Below are 20774 nucleotides of genomic sequence, written 5' to 3' on the forward strand. Positions count from 1 at the left end.
ATGCCAAGGGGGATGGCCAGAAAAACAAAAAGCAAAAAAAAAAAAAACAAAAACAAAAATGCAAATGCTGTTATGTGTCTTATGGAGAAAATATGTGTGTTAGATAAGCTTCATTCAGGCAAGAGTTACAGTGCTACTGGCTGTGTGTTCAATACTAATGAATAAACAATACATATAAAGCAAAGTTTCTTCTTTTTTTTTTTTTTTTGTGGCTGTACCCACAGCATACAGAAGTTTCCAGGCCAGGGGCCGAATCCAAGCCACAGCTACAACCCAATGCCAGGCTTTAACCCACTGCACCAGACAGAGGATCAAACCCACATCTCTGCACTGACCCAAGCGATTGTAGTCGAATTCTTAACCCATTATGCCATGGTGGGAACTCTGAAATTAAAGTCTCTTTAAACAGAAATGCATATAAAGCAATATTAATGTATTGACTGGTGGATGAAAGTGTCATGACAAGTGGCTCACAGGAACAAAACTCTGTCAGTTACAATGAAAGATCCACCACACTGGCAGAATCTAAACATCAGCCACAGAAGTGACAGGGAGAATATCATGCACAGCAATTTTCACACACTGCCAATTAGAGCGTAAGTTACATAGCCATTTTGTAAAAATGGTTCTGCATTGCTAGATAAAATGAACATACATATCCTCTATGATCCAGCAATTGTACACCAAAGTACCCTAAAAGAAACTCTTGTACCTGTGTACTAGGAAACAACATATAAGAATGTTCATAGCATCCTGTTCCTAAAAGCAAAAAAACTACAAAAAACCCAAAAGCCTATCAACTGAAAAGTGGATAAATTTATTTTGGCATATTCATACACTGGAATACTAAGCAGCAGTGAGAACAAACTACAATTTTACTCAGCAACATTAATATAATGTAAAACAAACAAAAGGCTAGCCACAGAAGATACATAATGAAAGCTTCAATTTATATTATACTTACATAGTCAAAACAAGACAAAACTTATATCATAAGAGATTTATAAACAAATATATATATATAATACTGTGAGATTAAGTTTGACAAAGTATGAAGTAATAATTACTGTGGTAGGGTTAGAGGACAGATGTAAGATGAGACTCATAGGCCGCAGTGGTTTTCCACTTCTAAAGATGGTTGACAAGTACATAGGTATTATTTTATTTTTTATACTGGTGTATACATGTGTGTGTCCATATATATATATGTATATACATAAATAAAATATATTCTTTGGATGTACATTTTGCAATGAAACATTTAAATACCAGGCGATCCAGGAAGTCCCCATGTGGCACAGCAGTAAAGAACCCAACTAGTGTCCATGAGAACACAGGCTCCATCCCTGGCCTTGCTCAATGGGTTAAGGATCCGGAGTTGCTGTGAGCTGTGGAATAGGTTGCAGAGGCAGCTCAGATCCCGTGTTGCTGTGGCTATGGCATAGGCTGGTAGCTGAAGCTCCGATTCAACCTCTAGACTGGGAACTTCCATATTCCGTGGGTGCAGCCCTAAGAAGACAAATAAATAAATAAATAAACACCAGGCTATCCAAAAATGTTTCTAAATACTACAAAAAAAATTAAGAAAAAAAAGGAAAAATAAGTACAGACACTAAGTTTCCAAGAATTACACTAGAATTTTTTTTTTTTTTTAAGTAGGTTTTCCTTCCTATCTTTTTTTTTACTTTTTTTGGCCATGCTTGTGGCACCTGGAAGTTCCCAGGCCAGGGGTCAAACCTGCACCACAGCAGTGACCCAAGCTGCTGCACTGAGGATCCTCAACCTGCTGCACCACAAGAGAACTCCTCAAAGTTTTATTTACCCATCTGCTTTACCTATCAGAGAATTAACTTCCTCAAGGGTATGGACATAATAAGTGTTAATGCTGAGAAAGTATAACTGAAAAATGATTATTTTTTGATTCAGATGACCTCAGACATCATTTGTCATGGAAACAATAACTGATGGTCCTGATGTCCTCTAAATACACAATTTTAGTAAAATAGCAAACTAGATTAAATTTGTTTTCCCTAATAGGCAGTTGAGTCACTGAGTCAAAGTTCAATTTATTAAAATCTCCTTAAACATTTACAGAATGACTTGAGTTTAAGTGCAGTTGAAATCACGATTTCTGCTCACATCAGTCCTCTGATCAATTACTACTCAGAACAGTAATAGCACCTTAACCTGTACCACAGCAGTGACAACATCAGATCCTTAAACCACTGAGCCACCTGGGAACTCCATTAACCAGTTCTTTTTAGTTGACATTTTTCTCAAAACGAATCGAAAAACTTAGTCTTGCATCATTAGTAATCCAGAAAAAATACAAATTAGATTTTTAATGTTCTGATAGGTAGAAGTATAAAGTCTGTGCTTCATCAAGTCCCACACTGTATTTGCTTATGAAGTAAAAATTCTTCCAAAATGTAAACACAAAAAAGAGGAAATAAAAATTTACGTCACAATATCAAAGACTGAATAAACTATTAATGGAATCCAGATAACTGATATCAAATAAGTCCTTGTCTATTTAAAATTTGACTTTTAAATGGTATCAGGAGCTACACATAAAACTTACCTGGGGAGGATAGTTGCTCTCTGAAGACCACCTTGAAGACTGATCATTTGGTTTATCCACTAAAATGTTCCTGAAATAAAACAAAATTATAGAAATTAAGTTTAAAAAAATAAGTGAATAAGAATATGCAAAAAGAGGAATAATTTATGAGATGCTGAAATTATCACAAAATTATATAATGCCTGAAACTTGAACAAGACAAAATGAAACAGAATAAGGATCACAGAAAACGTCTAGTAATTTTAAAATTTTAAAATATCCTAGCCACAGCAATTAGACAAACAAAAGAAATAAAAGGCATCCATATAGGAAGAAAAGAGATCAAACTGTCACTGTATGCAGATGACATGATTCTATACCTAGAAAACCCTAAGGACTCAACCCCAAAACTCCTTGAACTGATTAATAAATTCAGCAAAGTGGCAGGATATAAGATTAACATTCAGAAGTCAGTTGCATTTCGGTATACCAACAATGAAACATTAGAAAAGGAATACAAAAATACGATACCTTTTAAAATTGTACCTCACAAAATCAAATACCTCGGAATACACCTGACCAAAGAGGTAAAGGACCTATATGCCGAGAACTATAAAACTTTAATCAAAGAAATCAAAGAAGATGTAAAGAAATGGAAAGATATTCCATGTTCCTGGATTGGAAAAATCAATATTGTGAAAATGGCCATACTACCCAAAGCAATCTACAGATTCAATGCAATCCCTATCAAATTACCCATGACATTTTTCACAGAACTAGAACAAACAATCCAAACATTTAGATGGAACCACAAAAGACCCAGAATCGCCAAAGCAATCCTGAGAAACAAAAACCAAGCAGGGGGCATAACTCTCCCAGACTTCAAGAAATACTACAAAGCCACAGTCATCAAAACAGTGTGGTACTGGTATCAAAACAGACAGACAGACCAATGGAACAGAATAGAGAATCCGGAAATAAACCCTGACACCTATGGTCAATTAATCTTTGACAAGGGAGGCAGGAACATAAAATGGGAAAAGGAAAGTCTATTCAGCAAGCATTGCTGGGAAACCTGGACAGCTGCATGCAAAGCAATGAAACTAGAACATACCCTCACACCATGCACGAAAATAAGCTCAAAATGGCTGAAAGACTTAAATATACGACAGGACACCATCAAACTCCTAGAAGAAAACATAGGCAAAACACTCTCTGACATCAACCTCATGAATATTTTCTCAGGTCAGTCTCCCAAAGCAATAGAAATTAGAGCAAAAATAAACCCATGGGACCTCATCAAACTGAAAAGCTTTTGCACAGCAAAGGAAACCCAAAAGAAAACAAAAAGACAACTTACAGAATGGGAGAAAAGAGTTTCAAATGATGCAACTGACAAGGGCTTAATCTCTAGAATATATAAGCAATTTATACAACTCAACAGCAAAAAAACCAATCAATCAATGGAAAAATGGGCAAAAGACCTGAATAGACATTTCTCCAAAGAAGATATACAGATGGCCAACAAACACATGAAAAAATGCTCAGCATCGCTGATTATAAGAGAAATGCAAATCAAAAATACCATGAGATACCACCTCACACCAGTCAGAATGGCCATCATTAATAAATCCACAAATAACAAGTGCTGGAGGGGCTGTGGAGAAAAGGGAACCCTCCTGCACTGCTGGTGGGAATGTAAACTGGTACAGCCACTATGGAGAACAGTTTGGAGATACCTTAGAAATCTATACATAGAACTTCCATATGACCCTGCAATCCCACTCTTGGGCATCTATCCGGACAAAGCTCTACTTAAAAGAGACACATGCACCCGCATGTTCATTGCAGCACTATTCACAATAGCCAGGACGTGGAAACAACCCAAATGTCCATCGACAGATGGTTGGATTAGGAAGAGGTGGTATATATACACAATGGAATACTACTCAGCCATAAAAAAGGATGACATCATGCCATTTGCAGCAACATGGATGGAACTAGAGAATCTCATACTGAGTGAAATGAGCCAGAAAGACAAAGACAAATACCATATGAGATCACTTATAACTGGAATCTAATATCCAGCACAAATGAACATCTCCTCAGAAAAGAAAATCATGGACTTGGAGAAGAGACTTGTGGTTGCCTGATGGGAGGGGGAGGGAGTGGGAGGGATCGGGAGCTTGGGCTTATCAGACACAACCTAGAATAGATTTACAAGGACATCCTGCTGAATAGCATTGAGAACTATGTCTAGATACTCATGTCGCAACAGAAGAAAGGGTGGGGGAAAAAACTGTAACTGCAATGTATACATCTAAGGATAACCTGACCCCCTTGCTGTACAGTGGGAAAATAAAAAAAAAAAAAAAAAAAAAAAAAAAAAAAAAAAAAGAAATAGCAAAAAGACAAAAAGACAAAAAAAAAAAGATTTTAAAATATGATAAAGGTGGCATTTTAAACAATTGAGAAAAGCAAAAAAAATATATATATAGCTCTACTTCACATCAAGTGACAAAATGAACTAGTTATATTTAGGAATTTAAGGTAAACAAAGTAAAAAATAGCTAATTATATACATGCACACACACATATGTGTATGTTAATGCTGTATTTATGTTTATTTATATTTATATATATTATATACATATAACTAAAATCAATCTTTGGATCAAGAAGGTCTTTTAAGTTCAGTGTCAAAAGCAGAAATGTGAATAAAGGAACTGATATTTGTAACTTTAGAAGATGGTGCTTTCACTGGACACTATTAAGGCTAAAGACAAATAGAACCATATATAAAAACTGCACTTTAGAGGGATTTGGGTTAATTCTGAAACACTATATATAGTCTAGGATCAAACAAATGAGTAAATGAATGGTAGACAATGGGGGTCAAGCTTCTCACTTTGGAACAGGAAATTATAGAAAAGCAAGGGGGGGCAGGCTGGTACTAAAAGAGTCAGAGACACCAGTGTGAACTCATATTTAGCTTAACACAGATATAGAGACACAGATTCACCATTATATGTGTGTGCATACATAACACACACTGACACAAACAGTATTCTCAGCTCTGTTCACTTCCCAGCTCTTTTCGCTAATAGGGACTAGAAGCAGTGACACCCCACTAGCAGTGAGTATACCCACCACCAGATCTTAGTTTCTACACACCACAGTCTGATAAAAGGAAACAAGGATTCTTTTGGGAAAGTAGCTAATTCTAGGGTTAGAGAAGGGAATTCAGAAGATAAGCCTAGAGCATCTTAGAGGGCTCAAAACAACAGAAGGGAGGGGTCATGTCAAAGGGACACAGAGTAGCCAACACGATGAAAGAATCAACAGTCAAAGCTAAAATAATTTAAACAACAAAATAACTAGTACTGGATTAGAACTCAAAGTATAATTATCCCTGAGTCCATACTGACAGAAATAACCCTGGTCTAACAATCAGAAAAAGATCAGACAAATTCAAATTGAAGAACATTCAACAAAATACATGACCAGGATTCCTCAAAATTCTTGATATATGGAAAAGAAGACGAAAAAACTGTCACAGACCAGAGGAGAGTAAGGATCAAAAAGAAGATACTAGTAGGAAAACTAATGAAATCCAAATAAAACATGCAGTTTAGGCAATAGCAATGTATCAATGTTGGTATCTTGGTCATAACAAATGTACCATGGTAAATATTTTAGTAATAGGAAAAACCAGGTGAGCGGCCTATGGGAAATCCATACTGTATCTGTAACTTTTCTGTAAATCTAAAATCATTCTAAAATAAAAAGGACATTTTTTTTTGGCCATGCCCACATGTGTAAGTTCCCAGGCCAGGGATCAAACCCATGCCAAAGCAGCAACCAGAGCCACAGCAGTGACAATGCTGGATCCTTAACCCACTAAACCACCAGGTAATTCCAAAAAGGACATTTTTTAAAAGTTGGATCTATAGCTGCCACAGAGAAGGTATTTAATAAATGTCAAAAAGTAAATAAAAAATTTTTAAAGACAGGACCATAATGGAAAGAAATGCCTTCACAAATACATCTCACAAAGGTAAAACATTAATTCATAAAGTAAACTCAAACAAAATTAAAAAGTAAACAACCAGAGTTCCCGTCATGGCTCAGTGGTTAATGAATCCGACTAGGAACCATGAGGTTGTGGGTTTGATCCCTGGCCTCACTCAGTGGGCTAAGGATCTGGCATTGCCATGGGCTGTGGTTTAGGTCGCAGACGTGGCTAGGATCTGGCGTTGCTGTGGCGTCGCTCCAATTAGACCTCTAGCCTGGGAACCTCCTTATGCTGAGGCTGCGGCCCTAGAAAAGGCAAAAAGACCAAAAAAAAAAAAAAAAAAAAAAGTAAACAACCAATTAGAAAAATATAGGCAACATAAAACATAAAAGGTTAATTAAAATTTGAGTATTTAAACACACATACTCCATATTACAATCAGCAGAACTCAAACATTAAAAATCAATAATACCCAAAAATTAGAGAGTAAACCCGACATATATTATTCCTATAAAATTGGGCCACACTCTCAAAAAAAAATTAATCATAGTCTCAGTTTTTGGCCAGAGCTGGTAAAATGGCACTCTTATATTTTCCTGGTAGAAATGAAAATTGACACAACTTCTCAAGGGAGAATTTTAATATATATCAAAAACATTTGAAATATGAATATCCTTTTAAATAAAAATGGTAACAACAGCCATGATAACAATGATGATGTCTGCATCTAACATTTCTGAGCTTGTATGACATTCTAGCACTGGTCTAAGTACTTTCCACATATAAAATATTATCTTCAACGTACAGATTAAGAAACTGAGAGAGATAAATTAATTTGCCTAAGTATACACAGCTAAGGATTTGAACCCAAGGCAACCCAACTCCAAAGACAATGCTCTTAATTACCATACTGTACAGCCTCAGAATTACTCTACTTCTTGCAATTTAACCTAAAAAATAATCCAGGAGATGCAAATCATCACATTCACCACATACAATGTATAATCATAGCAAATGTAAACAACCTAATTGTCTAATGTAAGAAGATATGTTAAATTATGACATACCTATGTTATAGAATACTATGTAATCATTACGTATTCTTCAGCCTGACTTTAATGTCCTTGGAAACCATTCATTACATAGCAGTTTACAGTATATATACAACAAATCAAGTGTTATAAGTAATCATATTCTTGCATGAAGAGAAAAAACAAAGATACACTAAACTGTTAATGTAGTTCTCAATTGTGAGATTACAGTGACTTTCCTTTTCTGTTCTCTTTTATACTTTACAGGATGTGTTTCTATTAAGAATGAATTATAAGATAGAATAAAGATAAGAACTGTATGAAAATACTGCAGTACAGTTAAAAGCTAAAACTAAAAAACCACGGGAAAAAACACTCTGACATGAATGTTATAAAGCATGAAAGAAAACCTAATATATTCTAACTATGATAATCTGGGACCAAAGAAATAAAAAAAGTAAGTTTGGGGAGAAGGAGATCAAATGACATGTACGTGAGCTAATTTCATCATTTTTCATAGCTCCTAGGAATATTTCTGAATTGATAAAAAGAAAGAAATTCAAGAATACTGAAGTTTAGAGTAAAAATGTACTAAAACATATATATCTTTTAAATTATTTGAGAACAGAATATCAACAAAAAATAGCAAAAAGCAGGAAATAAAAGATAAATGAAAGCCAAACACACTAAAAACAAAATTTTAAATGACATTATTAACACCAAGCATATAAATGATGTAAAATAACACAAGATATCCTTTGAATTGGGTGAATAGTAGTAACATTACTATTACATTAAGATACACACACAATAACAGTAACTCACGACAGATAAAAGATACATGAGGTAGATGCAATCTTTGTAAAACTAGGAGGGATTTAAATCAAAAAAGTATTAATTGGGACTAAAGGGGTCAAAAAGTAAAGATAAAAAATAAAATTTTTAAAAAGTATGAGCTGGATGAAAATAATAACTATAAAATAATAGAGTTCAAGCCAGGATTGTGAGTCTTAATGAATTAAACTAAAAAAATAAAACAAGGGAGTTCCCACTGTGGTACAGCGGAAAAGAATCGAACTAATATCCATGAGGATGTGGGTTCAATCCCTGGCCTCGCTCAGTGGGTGGGGGATCCGGAGTTGCCGTGAGCTGTGGTGTAGCTCTGATTCGACCCCTAGCCTAGGAACTTCCATATGCCATGGATGTGGCCCCAAAAAGCAAAAAAATAAAATAAAAAAATAAAGCAAAAAACACAGTAAATAGCAGAAGAAACTGATTAAAAATAGTAGCAGGAGATTAACATCTCTTAGCATATATAAAATTAATAAACAAACATCGGAGTTCCCATTATGGCTCAGCGGTAACAAATCCGACTAGTATCCATGAGGACAAAGGTTAGATCCCTGACCTCGCTCAATGGGTTAAGGATTCAGCATTGCCATGAGCTGTGGTGTAGGTGGCAGATGTGACTCAGATCTTGCATTGCTGTGACTGTGGCATAGGCTGGCATCTACAGCTCTAATTCAACCCCTAGCCTGGGAACCTCCATATGCCGCTGGTGCAGCCGTAAAAAAAGACGAAAGTAAATAAATAAACAAACATCTATTTAACGACATAGCTCAAAGCAATGCAGGATCCTTAACTGAGCAAGGTCAGGGATCAAACCTGTATTCTCATGGATGCTAGTCAGATTTGTTTCTGCTGAGCCATGATGGGAACTCCATATACTTCAATTTAAAAAAAAAAAAAAGGTAAAAGAGGAGTTTCTGGATGGCCTAGTGGTTTAGGATGTGGTATTGTCACTGCTGTGGCCCATGTTCGATCCCTGACCTGGGACCTTAGACATGCTGTGGGTGTGCTCCTCCATCTTCATGAATAGAGTACTGACCAGAAATGGGGTGAGGTCGGAGTTCCCATCGTGGCACAGTGGTTAACGAATCCGACTAGGAACCATGAGGTTGTAGGCTCGATCCCTGGCCTTACTCAGTGGGTTGAGGATCCGGCGTTACCGTGAGCTGTGGTGTAGATCACAGAGGCGGCTCAGATCCCGCGTTGCTGTGGCTCTGGCATAGGCTGGCGGCTACAGCTCTGATTCAACCTCTAGCCTGGCAACCTCCACATGCCACGGGAGCGGCCCAAGAAAATGGCAAAAAAAAAAAAAAAAAAAGAAAGAAATGGGGTGAGGTCTAAGAGGGCTTGGAAAGATGGGAGGCTTGAGAAGACATTTCTGATGATCACCAGTCCCAACACTAGGTCAATTACTAAGTACTCCTCTTAAGCTCATAAGGTAGCAGAGACCAGAACTACAACTTTAAGAATCGTAACAAAAACTTATCAGCCCTAGGAGGACCATGAAATTCACGAACATCTTTTTTTCCCAAGAGAAAGGCATCAAATAAATGAACATACCTGAGACAAAAGGCCACTCTCCATGGCCCATAAAGAGCTTCAGGAGAGCTTTACCCCCAAAGATGAGAATGTACTTGCACTCCTAGCCGAGTACGCCCAGTTGCTGAGAAGTTTCTCCAAGTGACCCACAGAGAACTAACAACATAGCAAATGGTATACCAAAAGCCACCAGACAAAGATTCCCAGACAATCCCTATGTGAGGAATAGGAAGCTTTATGTCAAGAGTACACAACATAAAAAAGTTTGTATAAAAACATAAATTTATGAAAAGAGCCAAGAAAATTTATTTAAAATATGAAATCATGTCATAAGCTTTCAAAACAAATCCGCTATAATTAAAAATAATAGGCATTAGTATAGGAACAGATCAATACCTGAGAAACAAAAAACCCAGAAATTGAGCCCTGTGTAGATGAGAATTTAACATTTGATGAAGATGATATTTTATTTCAATGGAAAATGGTAGTTCATATTTAAATGATGCTTATACAGCTGAAAGTAAGTTAACCCCTACCTAAAATCATCTAAAAAATTAATCCAAATTAAAGACTGAAACATGCATACATACATGAACATCTTAAGGAAAAAAATTTAAGGGCCAATATGCACATCCAAAAAGGTTTGAGAGATCTTTTTGCTAAGAATCAAAAAAGTTTTTGAAGAAAAAAGTAATTTGATCATAAAAAACCTTTAAATTTTGTATTGTGAAAAACACTATAAAGATAGAAAATAGGAGTTCCCGTTGTGGCGCAGTGGTTAACGAATCCGACTAGGAACCATGAGGTTGCAGGTTCGGTCCCTGCCCTTGCTCAGTGGGTTAACAATCTGGCGTTGCCGTGAGCTGTGGTGTAGGTTGCAGACGCGGCTCGGATCCCGTGTTGCTGTGGCTCTGGCGTAGTCCAGTGGCTACAGCTCCAATTAGACCCCTAGCCTGGGAACCTCCATATGCCGCAGGAGCGGCCCAAAGAAATAGCAAAAAGACAAAAAAAAAAAAAAAAAAAGATAGAAAATAAGCAACAGTTTAAGAAAAAGTGCTGCTGCTCATATAACTCACATAGTAATAAAGTATTCATATCTAAAATAGGCAAAACACTTTCACATTGATTGTAAGATGAACAACAAAATTAAAAATGAAGAGTTCCTGCTGTGGCTCAGTGGGTTAAGAACCCCAAACAGTGTCCTTGAGGACTCAGGTTCAATCCCTGGCCTCACTCAGTGGGTTAAGGATCCAGCACTGCTGCAAGCTGCAGCATAGGTTGCAGATGCAGCTTGGATCCCGTGTTGCTGTGGCTCTGGCGTAGGCTGGCAGCTGCAGCTCCAATTCGACCACTGGCCCAGGAACTTCCGTATGCCCACAGGTATGGCCCTAAAAAGGAAAAAAAAAAAAAGGAAAAATGAGCAGAATGCATGTCACTGAAGAGCCATTAAAATGGCTAGTAAAGGAGTTCCCGTCGTGGCGCAGTGGTTAACGAATCCGACTAGGAACCATGAGGTTGCGGGTTCGGTCCCTGCCCTTGCTCAGTGGGTTAACGATCCGGCGTTGCCGTGAGCTGTGGTGTAGGTTGCAGATGCGGCTCGGATCCCGCGTTGCTGTGGCTCTGGTGTAGGCCGGTGGCTACAGCTCCGATAGGACCCCTAGCCTGGGAACCTCCATATGCCGCGGGAGCGGCCCAAGAAATAGCAACAACAACAACAACAACAATAACAACAACAACAAAAGACAAAAAAATAAAATAAAATAAAATAAAATGGCTAGTAAACAATAACAATTTTTTTTTCTAAACCCCTGTGTATTATCTGTATCAGGGGAAATGAATTAATATAATAAGACTTTTTAAACACATCAAATTGATATAATTAAATCCCTATTTAACAGGAAATCAGGGAGAAAACATGGATATGACATTACTCCAACCTTGATGGAAGTCAATTGCATCAGCTATTAAAATTCCAAATGTACATATTCTTTCACCTAGCACTCTCAGAATCTATTCTATAAAAATAAAATCATCAATACATAAATACCTATGTATGAAGACTCACACATGAGTGTGTTTAACACAGCATTTTTTGAAACAGCAGGGAAAAGATTAAATAAATTATAAAACATATAAATTGTGGAACATTATGTTGCCATTATAAAGAATACTTCGGGAGTTCCCATCATGGCTCAGCGGTTAGTGAACTTGACTAGCATCCATGAGGACATGGGGTTTAATCCCTGGCCTCGCTCAGTGGGTTATGGCTCCAGCGTAGCCATGAGCTGTGGTGTAAGTCACAGACATGACTCAGATCCCATGCTGCTGTGGCACAGGCGAGCAGCTACAGCTCCGATTGGACCCCTAGCCTGGGAACCTCCATATGCCGCAGGTGCAGCCCTTAAAGATAAAAAGACCAAAAAAAAAAAAAAAAAAAAAAAAAAACCCACACAAAAACCCCTTCAGATCTATGCCAGCTAACTTAGAGGGATTTCTGCAATATATGATACAAAGAAGCATGTATGATTCTATGGTTGTAAAAAAACCCTAACCATATATAGATATATATATACACACACACACACACACACACAATTAAATCAACAAACATGTTGGGTATGATGTAAATTTATATCAAGTAATATAAAGTAAGGACAAAAATAAGCCAAAAATGAAGTGCCATTAAGGGGTTTTACTCATTTCCTTATAACTGTCCTATTCAGATTTTTTTAAAATAAACACTATATAAACATTAAAAATTATTGTAAAAATACTACTGTTGAGATGACAACACACTTTCCGTATTGATGCCAAGCTGACATTATCATCAGATGATCAAATCAGGCTCAGTTTTTCTTTATTTTTTGCTTTTTGGGGCCACATGTGCAGCACAGGGAAGTTTCCAGGCTAGGGGTCAAATCAGAGGTACAGCTGCCAGCCTACGCCACAGCCACAGCAACACGGGATCCAAGCCACATCTGTGACTTACACCACAGCTCACAGCAATGCTGGATCCTTAACCCACTGAGAGAGGCCAGGGATCAAACCTGCATCCTCATGGATCCTAGTCGGGTTCATTAACTGCCAAGCCATGAAGGGAACTCCAATTTTTTTCTTTATTTTTAAAGACAGAGAAGCAACTATTAAAGGCTACTGCCTCTTAATTTTTAAGTGACAGATCATCTCAAAGCTGAAAGTCAAATGTAGATTGTTTTTAATTCTCCCTTCCAGATGTTCCTTCCTGCAATCCATTTCCACTCTCCTGCAAGACAAATGAGAAACTAGTTGAGGGCAGTTATTATTAACATTAGCCCTCCATCAACAGTAACACAGCCATTATGGCTGCATTCTATAAAATATGTTCTACTCTATTACCCTTCTTCATACTTCCCAAAGACCTATAAAACCCATCATCATTACTGATGTAGCTTTTCCTTCTTCAAACTCTCAGGAGAGACATTAACCTCTTTTACTACATACTGTCAATCCTAAACTAGTTCACTATCCCTGATCTCTTAACAGGGGAAATATTCCATCCACATCCTCTGCTGAAGGAGCAATCATAGACAGTGATGTTTTTTACCTATAACTCTTCCTTACAACTATCTCAACATAGCTAATCTAGGCTACCTAGTGACCTTTGATGGGAGATGGAATGGACCAGTACAAAAATAAAATTATTGTAAGTCAGAAAAATGTGTAAATGAACAGAACCAATGAAACAGAGAAAAGAAAAACAGAATAAGTATAAACAATATGAGAGAAAGAATAAGCCAGTCAGTCAGTAGTAGATACGAATGTAGCAGACATAAAACAGAAGGTACTCTGATTAATTTTAACATTTTAACTATTTTCTGGGAAAATAAATAAATGATAAGCAAAAAAAATTATAGAAGTCACAAAAGAAACTATGATCCAAATAATAGAGATTAATTTACTAAGGGTAAGCTAAATATAAGCCATTCTAAAATACATTTAAAATGCTAAATGCAAATAATAACTAATGGAGAACTGGTCAAAAAGAGCTGATAAAACAAATAGGCTGAGTCCTATAATGGTTTTTGTTTTCATCAGTTAATTTTATTTTATTTTTATTTTATTTTTTTAATTTTTTGTCTTTTTTTTTGCTATTTCTTGGGCCGCTCCCGCGGCACATGAAGGTTCCCAGGCTAGGGGTCGAATCGGAGCTGTAGCCACTGGACTACGCCAGAGCCACAGCAACACGGGATCCGAGCCGCGTCTGCAACCTACACCACAGCTCACGGCAACGCCAGATCGTTAACCCACTGAGCAAGGGCAGGGACCGAACCTGCAACCTCATGGTTCCTAGTCGGATTCGTTAACCACTGCGCCACGACGGGAACTCCAGAATTAATTTAATTTTAAAATGTACACTTTTATTTCTACCAATGCAGGATAAAAACTGAAGGTAAAAAAAAATGAGCCATATTAAGCCTCTCAGACACAGACTACAAAAGCAAGGCAGTGAGTAATTGAATTCTTCTTTTAGAACTATACAAATTTATAGTGAAAACACATGGGCAATTGAAGTATGGAAATACAATATCAACTTTTCAAAGTTATATGTCTGTTTTGCAATTTTTTAATGTAATATATACATATATATGCACTACCAATTAAATGTCACTTAAAATTCATCATGAGAAGATGATTTATTGGACATTTGGGGTTCAAGTCAGCAAACTAAAAATCTTTTTTGATTAAACATGCTCAAATCCTAAGCCTGCTTGGCAACGCCTTTTAAATCGCTGCTCTTAAGAATACTTAAACATAAAAAGCTACACTTGGGCAAAAAAATGGAGTACTTAACATTTTTTTCTGTTAATGGATGCTCAGGATACTTACCAGTAAATTCAGTTGATTTTAAATCAAGAGTTTTGGATATTCAAAAGCTACTTCTAATTTTGATGTGAAAAAGTCAGCCAAGCAGAGTATCTAAAAGATTGTGGAAGGATTCACCTTGGAAATATTTTTCCTTTTGATAGTTTTAAAACACCCTACTAAAACCTATGTCCTTTTGTTGAATGATGTGATTAAAACAGATCTAGAAGAAATCAGCTTTGACTAGGAATCACAGAACCATGGAGCTTGGCCACTAATTGGATGGATAACCTTAAGCACATTTCATAATCTCTCAGGGCTTTAATTCCTTTATCTGCAGTATAAAAGGAAAGGCTGAATTCCTGGTGTCATGTTTCTTCTAACTCTAATCAGGGCAATTACATTGCACAACTCTAAGAAACACAGTTCATGAGGCCATGTTAACATTCTACAATTCTAAGAAAAGATTTCACATCCTTCATTCAAGGTATCATGTATAATCCTCCTCTTACACAGCAGTCAGTAACAACACACAATCCATTCCTTATAATACAGCTCCCATTATGTGTGAACACTCTGCTAGGGTAACACTATAAAAGTTTAAGAATGGGTACCTGTGGCCAAGAGGATTATGATTTTTTTTTAATAAATAGCATATGTATATGCATAAAGTTTAGGAGACACAAAAACATATGTAATAAAAAACTAATTCAAAATGCAAAATAGAAATCAACTCAAAGCAATTATGAATATCCATAGCTACTGAGTTAAAAGAGGATACTAAAAAAATTACAGCTTTTCCAATAATCACTCACACACTTGTATACTCACTTTCAAATACTTCCCAATTTTCACACCAAATACTTTCTAATTTTCACACAAGCAGTATGGTAAAAAGGGAGCCCTATCATAAACTGGAGTTATTCAACAAATATTTACTGATTCCTAAATGCCAAACATTGTGCTTTGCTCTGGGAATACACTGAAATATAAGAGAGACAAGATCCCCACTTGTGATGCTACTATTCAAATGAGAAGTTGCAGAAAGCAAACAGGTACAGTTGCAAACAAGGTAATTACAGACTGTGATAAATGCTATAAAAGAAATAAACATAGAGTTGCACTAGGACAGGGGAGTTCCTAGAGTGGTCCAAAAAATGCTAATTATGCTAATTAAAAGGATCCACTCACGGAAAAATGAAGGAAATGTCAATTCTTCACAAAAGAATCAACAAGCTCAAAATCATAGCAACAGGAAATAATCCGACCATGGAAATCTGAGAACTATCTAAAGGCTCCAAATTAAAGTAAATGCAAAGAAGGCAGAAAATCTCTAAGGGGATGTGAGTATATTCATAAAATGCTGAATCTAAACCCTAAGAGGATTTCCGAGCTAGCCCTACAAATATTTTCTTATTTTTAGAAAGACAGAAAGCCAATCTGAAAAGAAACTGCAGGAAAGAGAAAATAAATTAAGCAAAGCATGGAGAATGAAACCCAAAGAAAGGTAAAATTCATATTCTAGGTGGGCAGAGGTCCAAGCAACACAGAACTCAAAACAAACCACAGGGCAAAATACATTTAATGCATTTAAAGGTGCCTCTTCAGAAAGCAAAATACCTGGAAAGCACAGAAATAAAGGCAAATAGCTTTACTATTATCTCAAAATTCCAAATTTTAAAATATTTCACAAAGGAGAAAGGTCTTGAGCACAAAGCTCAAAAACTGCACTTGTCCATCCCTTATGCCTACAGAAGTTCTTCTATAACTGCTAGGAAAATGAACTTGCTTAAACACTTGGAGTTCCCGCTGTGGCGCAGGAGGATTAGTGGTGTCTTGGGAGTGCTGGGACTCAAGTTCGATCCCCGACCTGGCACAGTGGGTTAAGGATCTGGTATTGCCAAAGCTGCGGCTTAGATCATAACTGCAGCTTGGATCTGATCCCTGGCCTGGTAATGGGGTGGCCAAATAAGAAAGGGAAAAAAAAAAAAAAAACAAAAAAAAAAACTAACTAAAACTTAAAATGAAAGCTCACACTAAGAAATTGTAGGAAAAATAATGTAAGTGAAATAAATAACACTGTAATGGATTTAAGAAATACATCAGAAAAATGTGTCCCCCAAAAGATGAATATTATTATTATATTTTGACATGAACTGAAAGAAATTAAGAAAATGGCTGAAGCTTTATTAAGCAGTAATAAATCAAAATTACAACAGTTCAAAAATAATATGACTACACAATAGGGAGAACTAAGACTCACAAATGAGGGAAAATAGCTTTTTTCAGAAAACATACTAAATTGGAAAGAATTAGACTGTTAACTAGACTTATTGTGGTAACCATTTCACAATATATACAAATATCAAGTCACACCTGAAATATGCTGTATGTCAACTCTACCTCAACTAAAACACACACACACACACACACACACACACAGAATATACTCCCTCTTCCCCCATCCTGCCAAGAGAAAAGGCTAACAAAGAAAAAAAAGATTAAAAAGTGAGTAAAAATAATGAAACAGATACAAAAGAAAGCAACAGTAAGTAGGTGATCAAGTAAACCAGACAGTTATTTCAAACTATGCTGTAAACAAATCTTCCTAAAATAAGACTTGAATCTACATACTGAAAGAATACATGGTATATTAGGGAAATTCAACTGAAAATATTCCTAGTATAAACTATTACAGATTTTAAAGACTTTTTAAAGAAGTTAATTAAACATCCAGGTAGAAAGACCAAGTGTCCTATAAGAAAAAGAAAATTACAGTTTAAAAACTTCACAACAGCTGGGTTTTGTATACAAACAATACAATAAAAAGTTGTAAGAGGGAGTTCCCATCACAGCTCAGAGAAACAAATCTGAGTAGTATCCATGAGGATGAAGGTTCGATTCCTGGCCTCACTCAGTGGGTCAAGGATCTGGTGTTGCCATGAGCTGTGGTGTAGTGATGTAGGCTGCAGGCACGGCTTGGATCCCAAGATGCTGTGGCTGTGGTGTAGGCCGGCAGCTACAGCTCCGATTTGACCCCTAGCCTAGGAACTTTCATATACCATGGGTGCGGCCCTAAAAAGCCAAAAAAAAAGTTGTAAGAAAATCAAACACAAGAAATGTGAGCCTCGGACTTTACATATAGTCAAACTTTCCTTTGAGTTTATAGGCCTAGATAATTAATAACATATAAAAGTTCCTTGAGCCTTTCCTGAGACCTACTGAAGAACTACACATATTCAAGAAATGGCTTGAAAAGCTTCAAAGTAAAACAGAAGTTATATATTTTAAAAAGATTAATAAAGACAGACCAAGGAAATGCAAATAATAACAAAGCAGGATTCAAATTTAACTTCAGACAAGATGAAATCAGACCCTTAAGCAAAATGAAGAGTACTTTATAATAAAATACTATAGTTTATAATATATATTAATGCTAGATATGACTAAACACCAAAATAGAAAACAAAAAAACCAAATGAAAAAACACTCCTCCAAGTGAATAAAAAAGATTTCTATTAAAAATTACTGGGTCAGGAGTTCCCGTCGTGGCGCAGTGGTTAACGAATCCGACTAGGAACCATGAGGTTGCAGGTTCGGTCCCTGCCCTTGCTCAGTGGGTTAACGATCCGGCGTTGCCGTGAGCTGTGGTGTAGGTTGCAGACGCAGCTCGGATCCCGTGTTGCTGTGGCTCTGGTGTAGGCCGGTGGCTACAGCTCCGATTCGACCCCTAGCCTGGGAACCTCCATATGCCACAGGAGCGGCCCAAGAAATAGCAAAAAAAAAAAAAAAAAAAAAAAAAAAAAAAAAATTAGTGGGTCAGAGTTTCCATCATGGTGCAGCAGAAACAAATCCAACTAGGAACCATGTGGTTGCAGGTTTGATCCCTGGCCTTGCTCCGTGGGTTAAGGATCTGGCATTACTGTGAGCTGTGGTGTAGGATGCAGACAGACAAGGCTCGGATCCTGCATTGCTGTGGCTGTGCCATAGGCCAGCAGCTGTGGCTCTGATAGGACCCCTAGCCTGGGAACCTCCATATGCTGCAGGTGTAGCCCGAAAAGCAAAAAAATAAAATAAAATAAATAATTATTGGGTCAAAGGAGAAATACAAAGCAAACCTCAAAACTTCTACAGAATAATGTTAATAGCAATGTGACAGATAGTATAACAGCACTTCCAACAGAATTTTCTGTAGTGACGGAAATATTTCTATATCTGCACTGTCCTATATAAGAGCCACTAGACATATAAGTACTTAAAATGTGGCTAATGTGACAAAGGAATTGAAATTTTAAATTTAATGTAAAATTAATTTTAAGGTGCTATATGTATCTAATAGTTATCATATTGGATAGTGCAGCTCTCTACACTAAAAAATTCATATAATGTATTAACTATGTCAATATAACTAAAAATTACATTATTTGAAAAAATTAAAATGGGGGGGGAGGCAGCAAAAACCAAAATTAAAAAACAAAAAAACAAAAAAACCCTGCTACGCTAGGCAGAGGTTATTTTAAGAGTCACACAGCTTTTTGCAAAAAGTCTATGGAGATAAATTTGAAAACTTAGATGAAATGTATAACTCCCTGAGGAGGGAAAAAAATGTACCAACTGACCCTAGTAGATATAGAAAGCTGAAACAGAGAAATTACCCTAGAAGGAAAAGAGAACATTATCAGAAGCCAACCATCAATAAATACTAGGTAAGTACAAATGGTTCCAGCAAGGAAATCTATCAAAACATTTAGTAATAAAAGTATTAGCCAATACAATTTTTAAAAGGAAAGAAAAAGGACCTCTGGATTCAGCTCATCTAGATAACATGATAAAATCTGAACAAAGTGAAAATCAACAATTTTCCTTAGATCCCTCAAAGAGCTGAGGTTACTGGGGAAACAATTATCCGGTAATCTTGAGAGATAGGCAAAGATAGAATCATAGCTGAGATCTCCTTACCTGAAGCAGAACCAACAATTAGCAGGAATATTTGTAAGTTATAATATAAGTTGACAAGTTTCTAGAGACTGAACACGGGCTAGCTTGAGAGTTAGACACTCCTCGGGGTATAGTTTTAGGGATTCCCCCATACTTTTGTGGGTTTTACTTCCAGTGAAAGAAGATGAGAAGGGAAAAACCCTGTCTGAAATAGGGTAGGGGGAAAACAACCATTTTAAAATATCCACAGTGTGTTCTTCATGATGAAAGACAGACTTCTAAAGGGAACTTTACCAGAGTCTTATCCTTCCTGGGGAAGGGTGATCAGCCAATTCCAGCCTTCTCTAGCCTTCCTTTCTCACATATGGGGAGAAAAAGAAAGGCTAAGAAATATCTTGCAAAGTAAGAGTATAGGAACTGAGACCCAGTAAAAACTGGGATTTAATCATAAGATTAGAGAATGCTTCCCTTCCTTCACATCTAGCCACCACAACAGCGGTAATGTATAATTAGAGTAGACTACAACTGAGAGAGCTACAAGACACACACTCTTTAAGAAGTTCTTAGAGAACCACATCCCATCCCCTCCCCACCCTACCTCACCACCACCCCCCCAAAAAAAAACAGAAGAAAGAAAGAAAGAAAAAAGGACACTAGAGGAAAATGAAGCCTCTGGCACCTAGGGTTTCATCAAACACAAAATAGCCCAACATCTAACCTGATGAACATAAAACTTCAAACTAAAAAGCCTAAATACCTAAGTTTCTGTTACCTAATACATCCTAGCTGGCTTCCAACAAAAAACTTCAGCATGATGAAAGGCAAGAAAAACTACAGTCTAAAGAAGCAAAGCAAACATCAAAAGCCAACTCAAATATCAGACAGATTTTGGAATTATTAGATAGGGAACTATGATTAATATCTTAAGAGCATTACTGGAGAAAGTAGACAACATGCGAGAAAGCTAGGTAATGTACCAAGGAAAGAATCAGGGAACTTG

The 20774-nt window shown here is 36.7% G+C and overlaps 1 protein-coding gene across 8 annotated transcripts in view; it reads right to left on the bottom strand.

Moving 5' to 3' along the window:
• The window catches only part of MKLN1 (muskelin 1), a 338714-nt gene that overhangs the window by 133366 nt on the left and 184574 nt on the right, over positions 1-20774 (bottom strand). For all 8 annotated transcript variants that reach the window (XM_021078931.1, XM_021078932.1, XM_021078930.1 and 5 more), the window contains one exon: positions 2582-2651. In XM_021078931.1, coding sequence (XP_020934590.1) covers positions 2582-2651 — 70 coding nt within the window. The remainder of the gene's footprint in view (positions 1-2581; positions 2652-20774) is intronic.

Source organism: Sus scrofa, chromosome 18 (genome assembly GCF_000003025.6).
Source record: "Sus scrofa isolate TJ Tabasco breed Duroc chromosome 18, Sscrofa11.1, whole genome shotgun sequence".
Lineage (NCBI taxonomy): Eukaryota > Metazoa > Chordata > Mammalia > Artiodactyla > Suidae > Sus > Sus scrofa.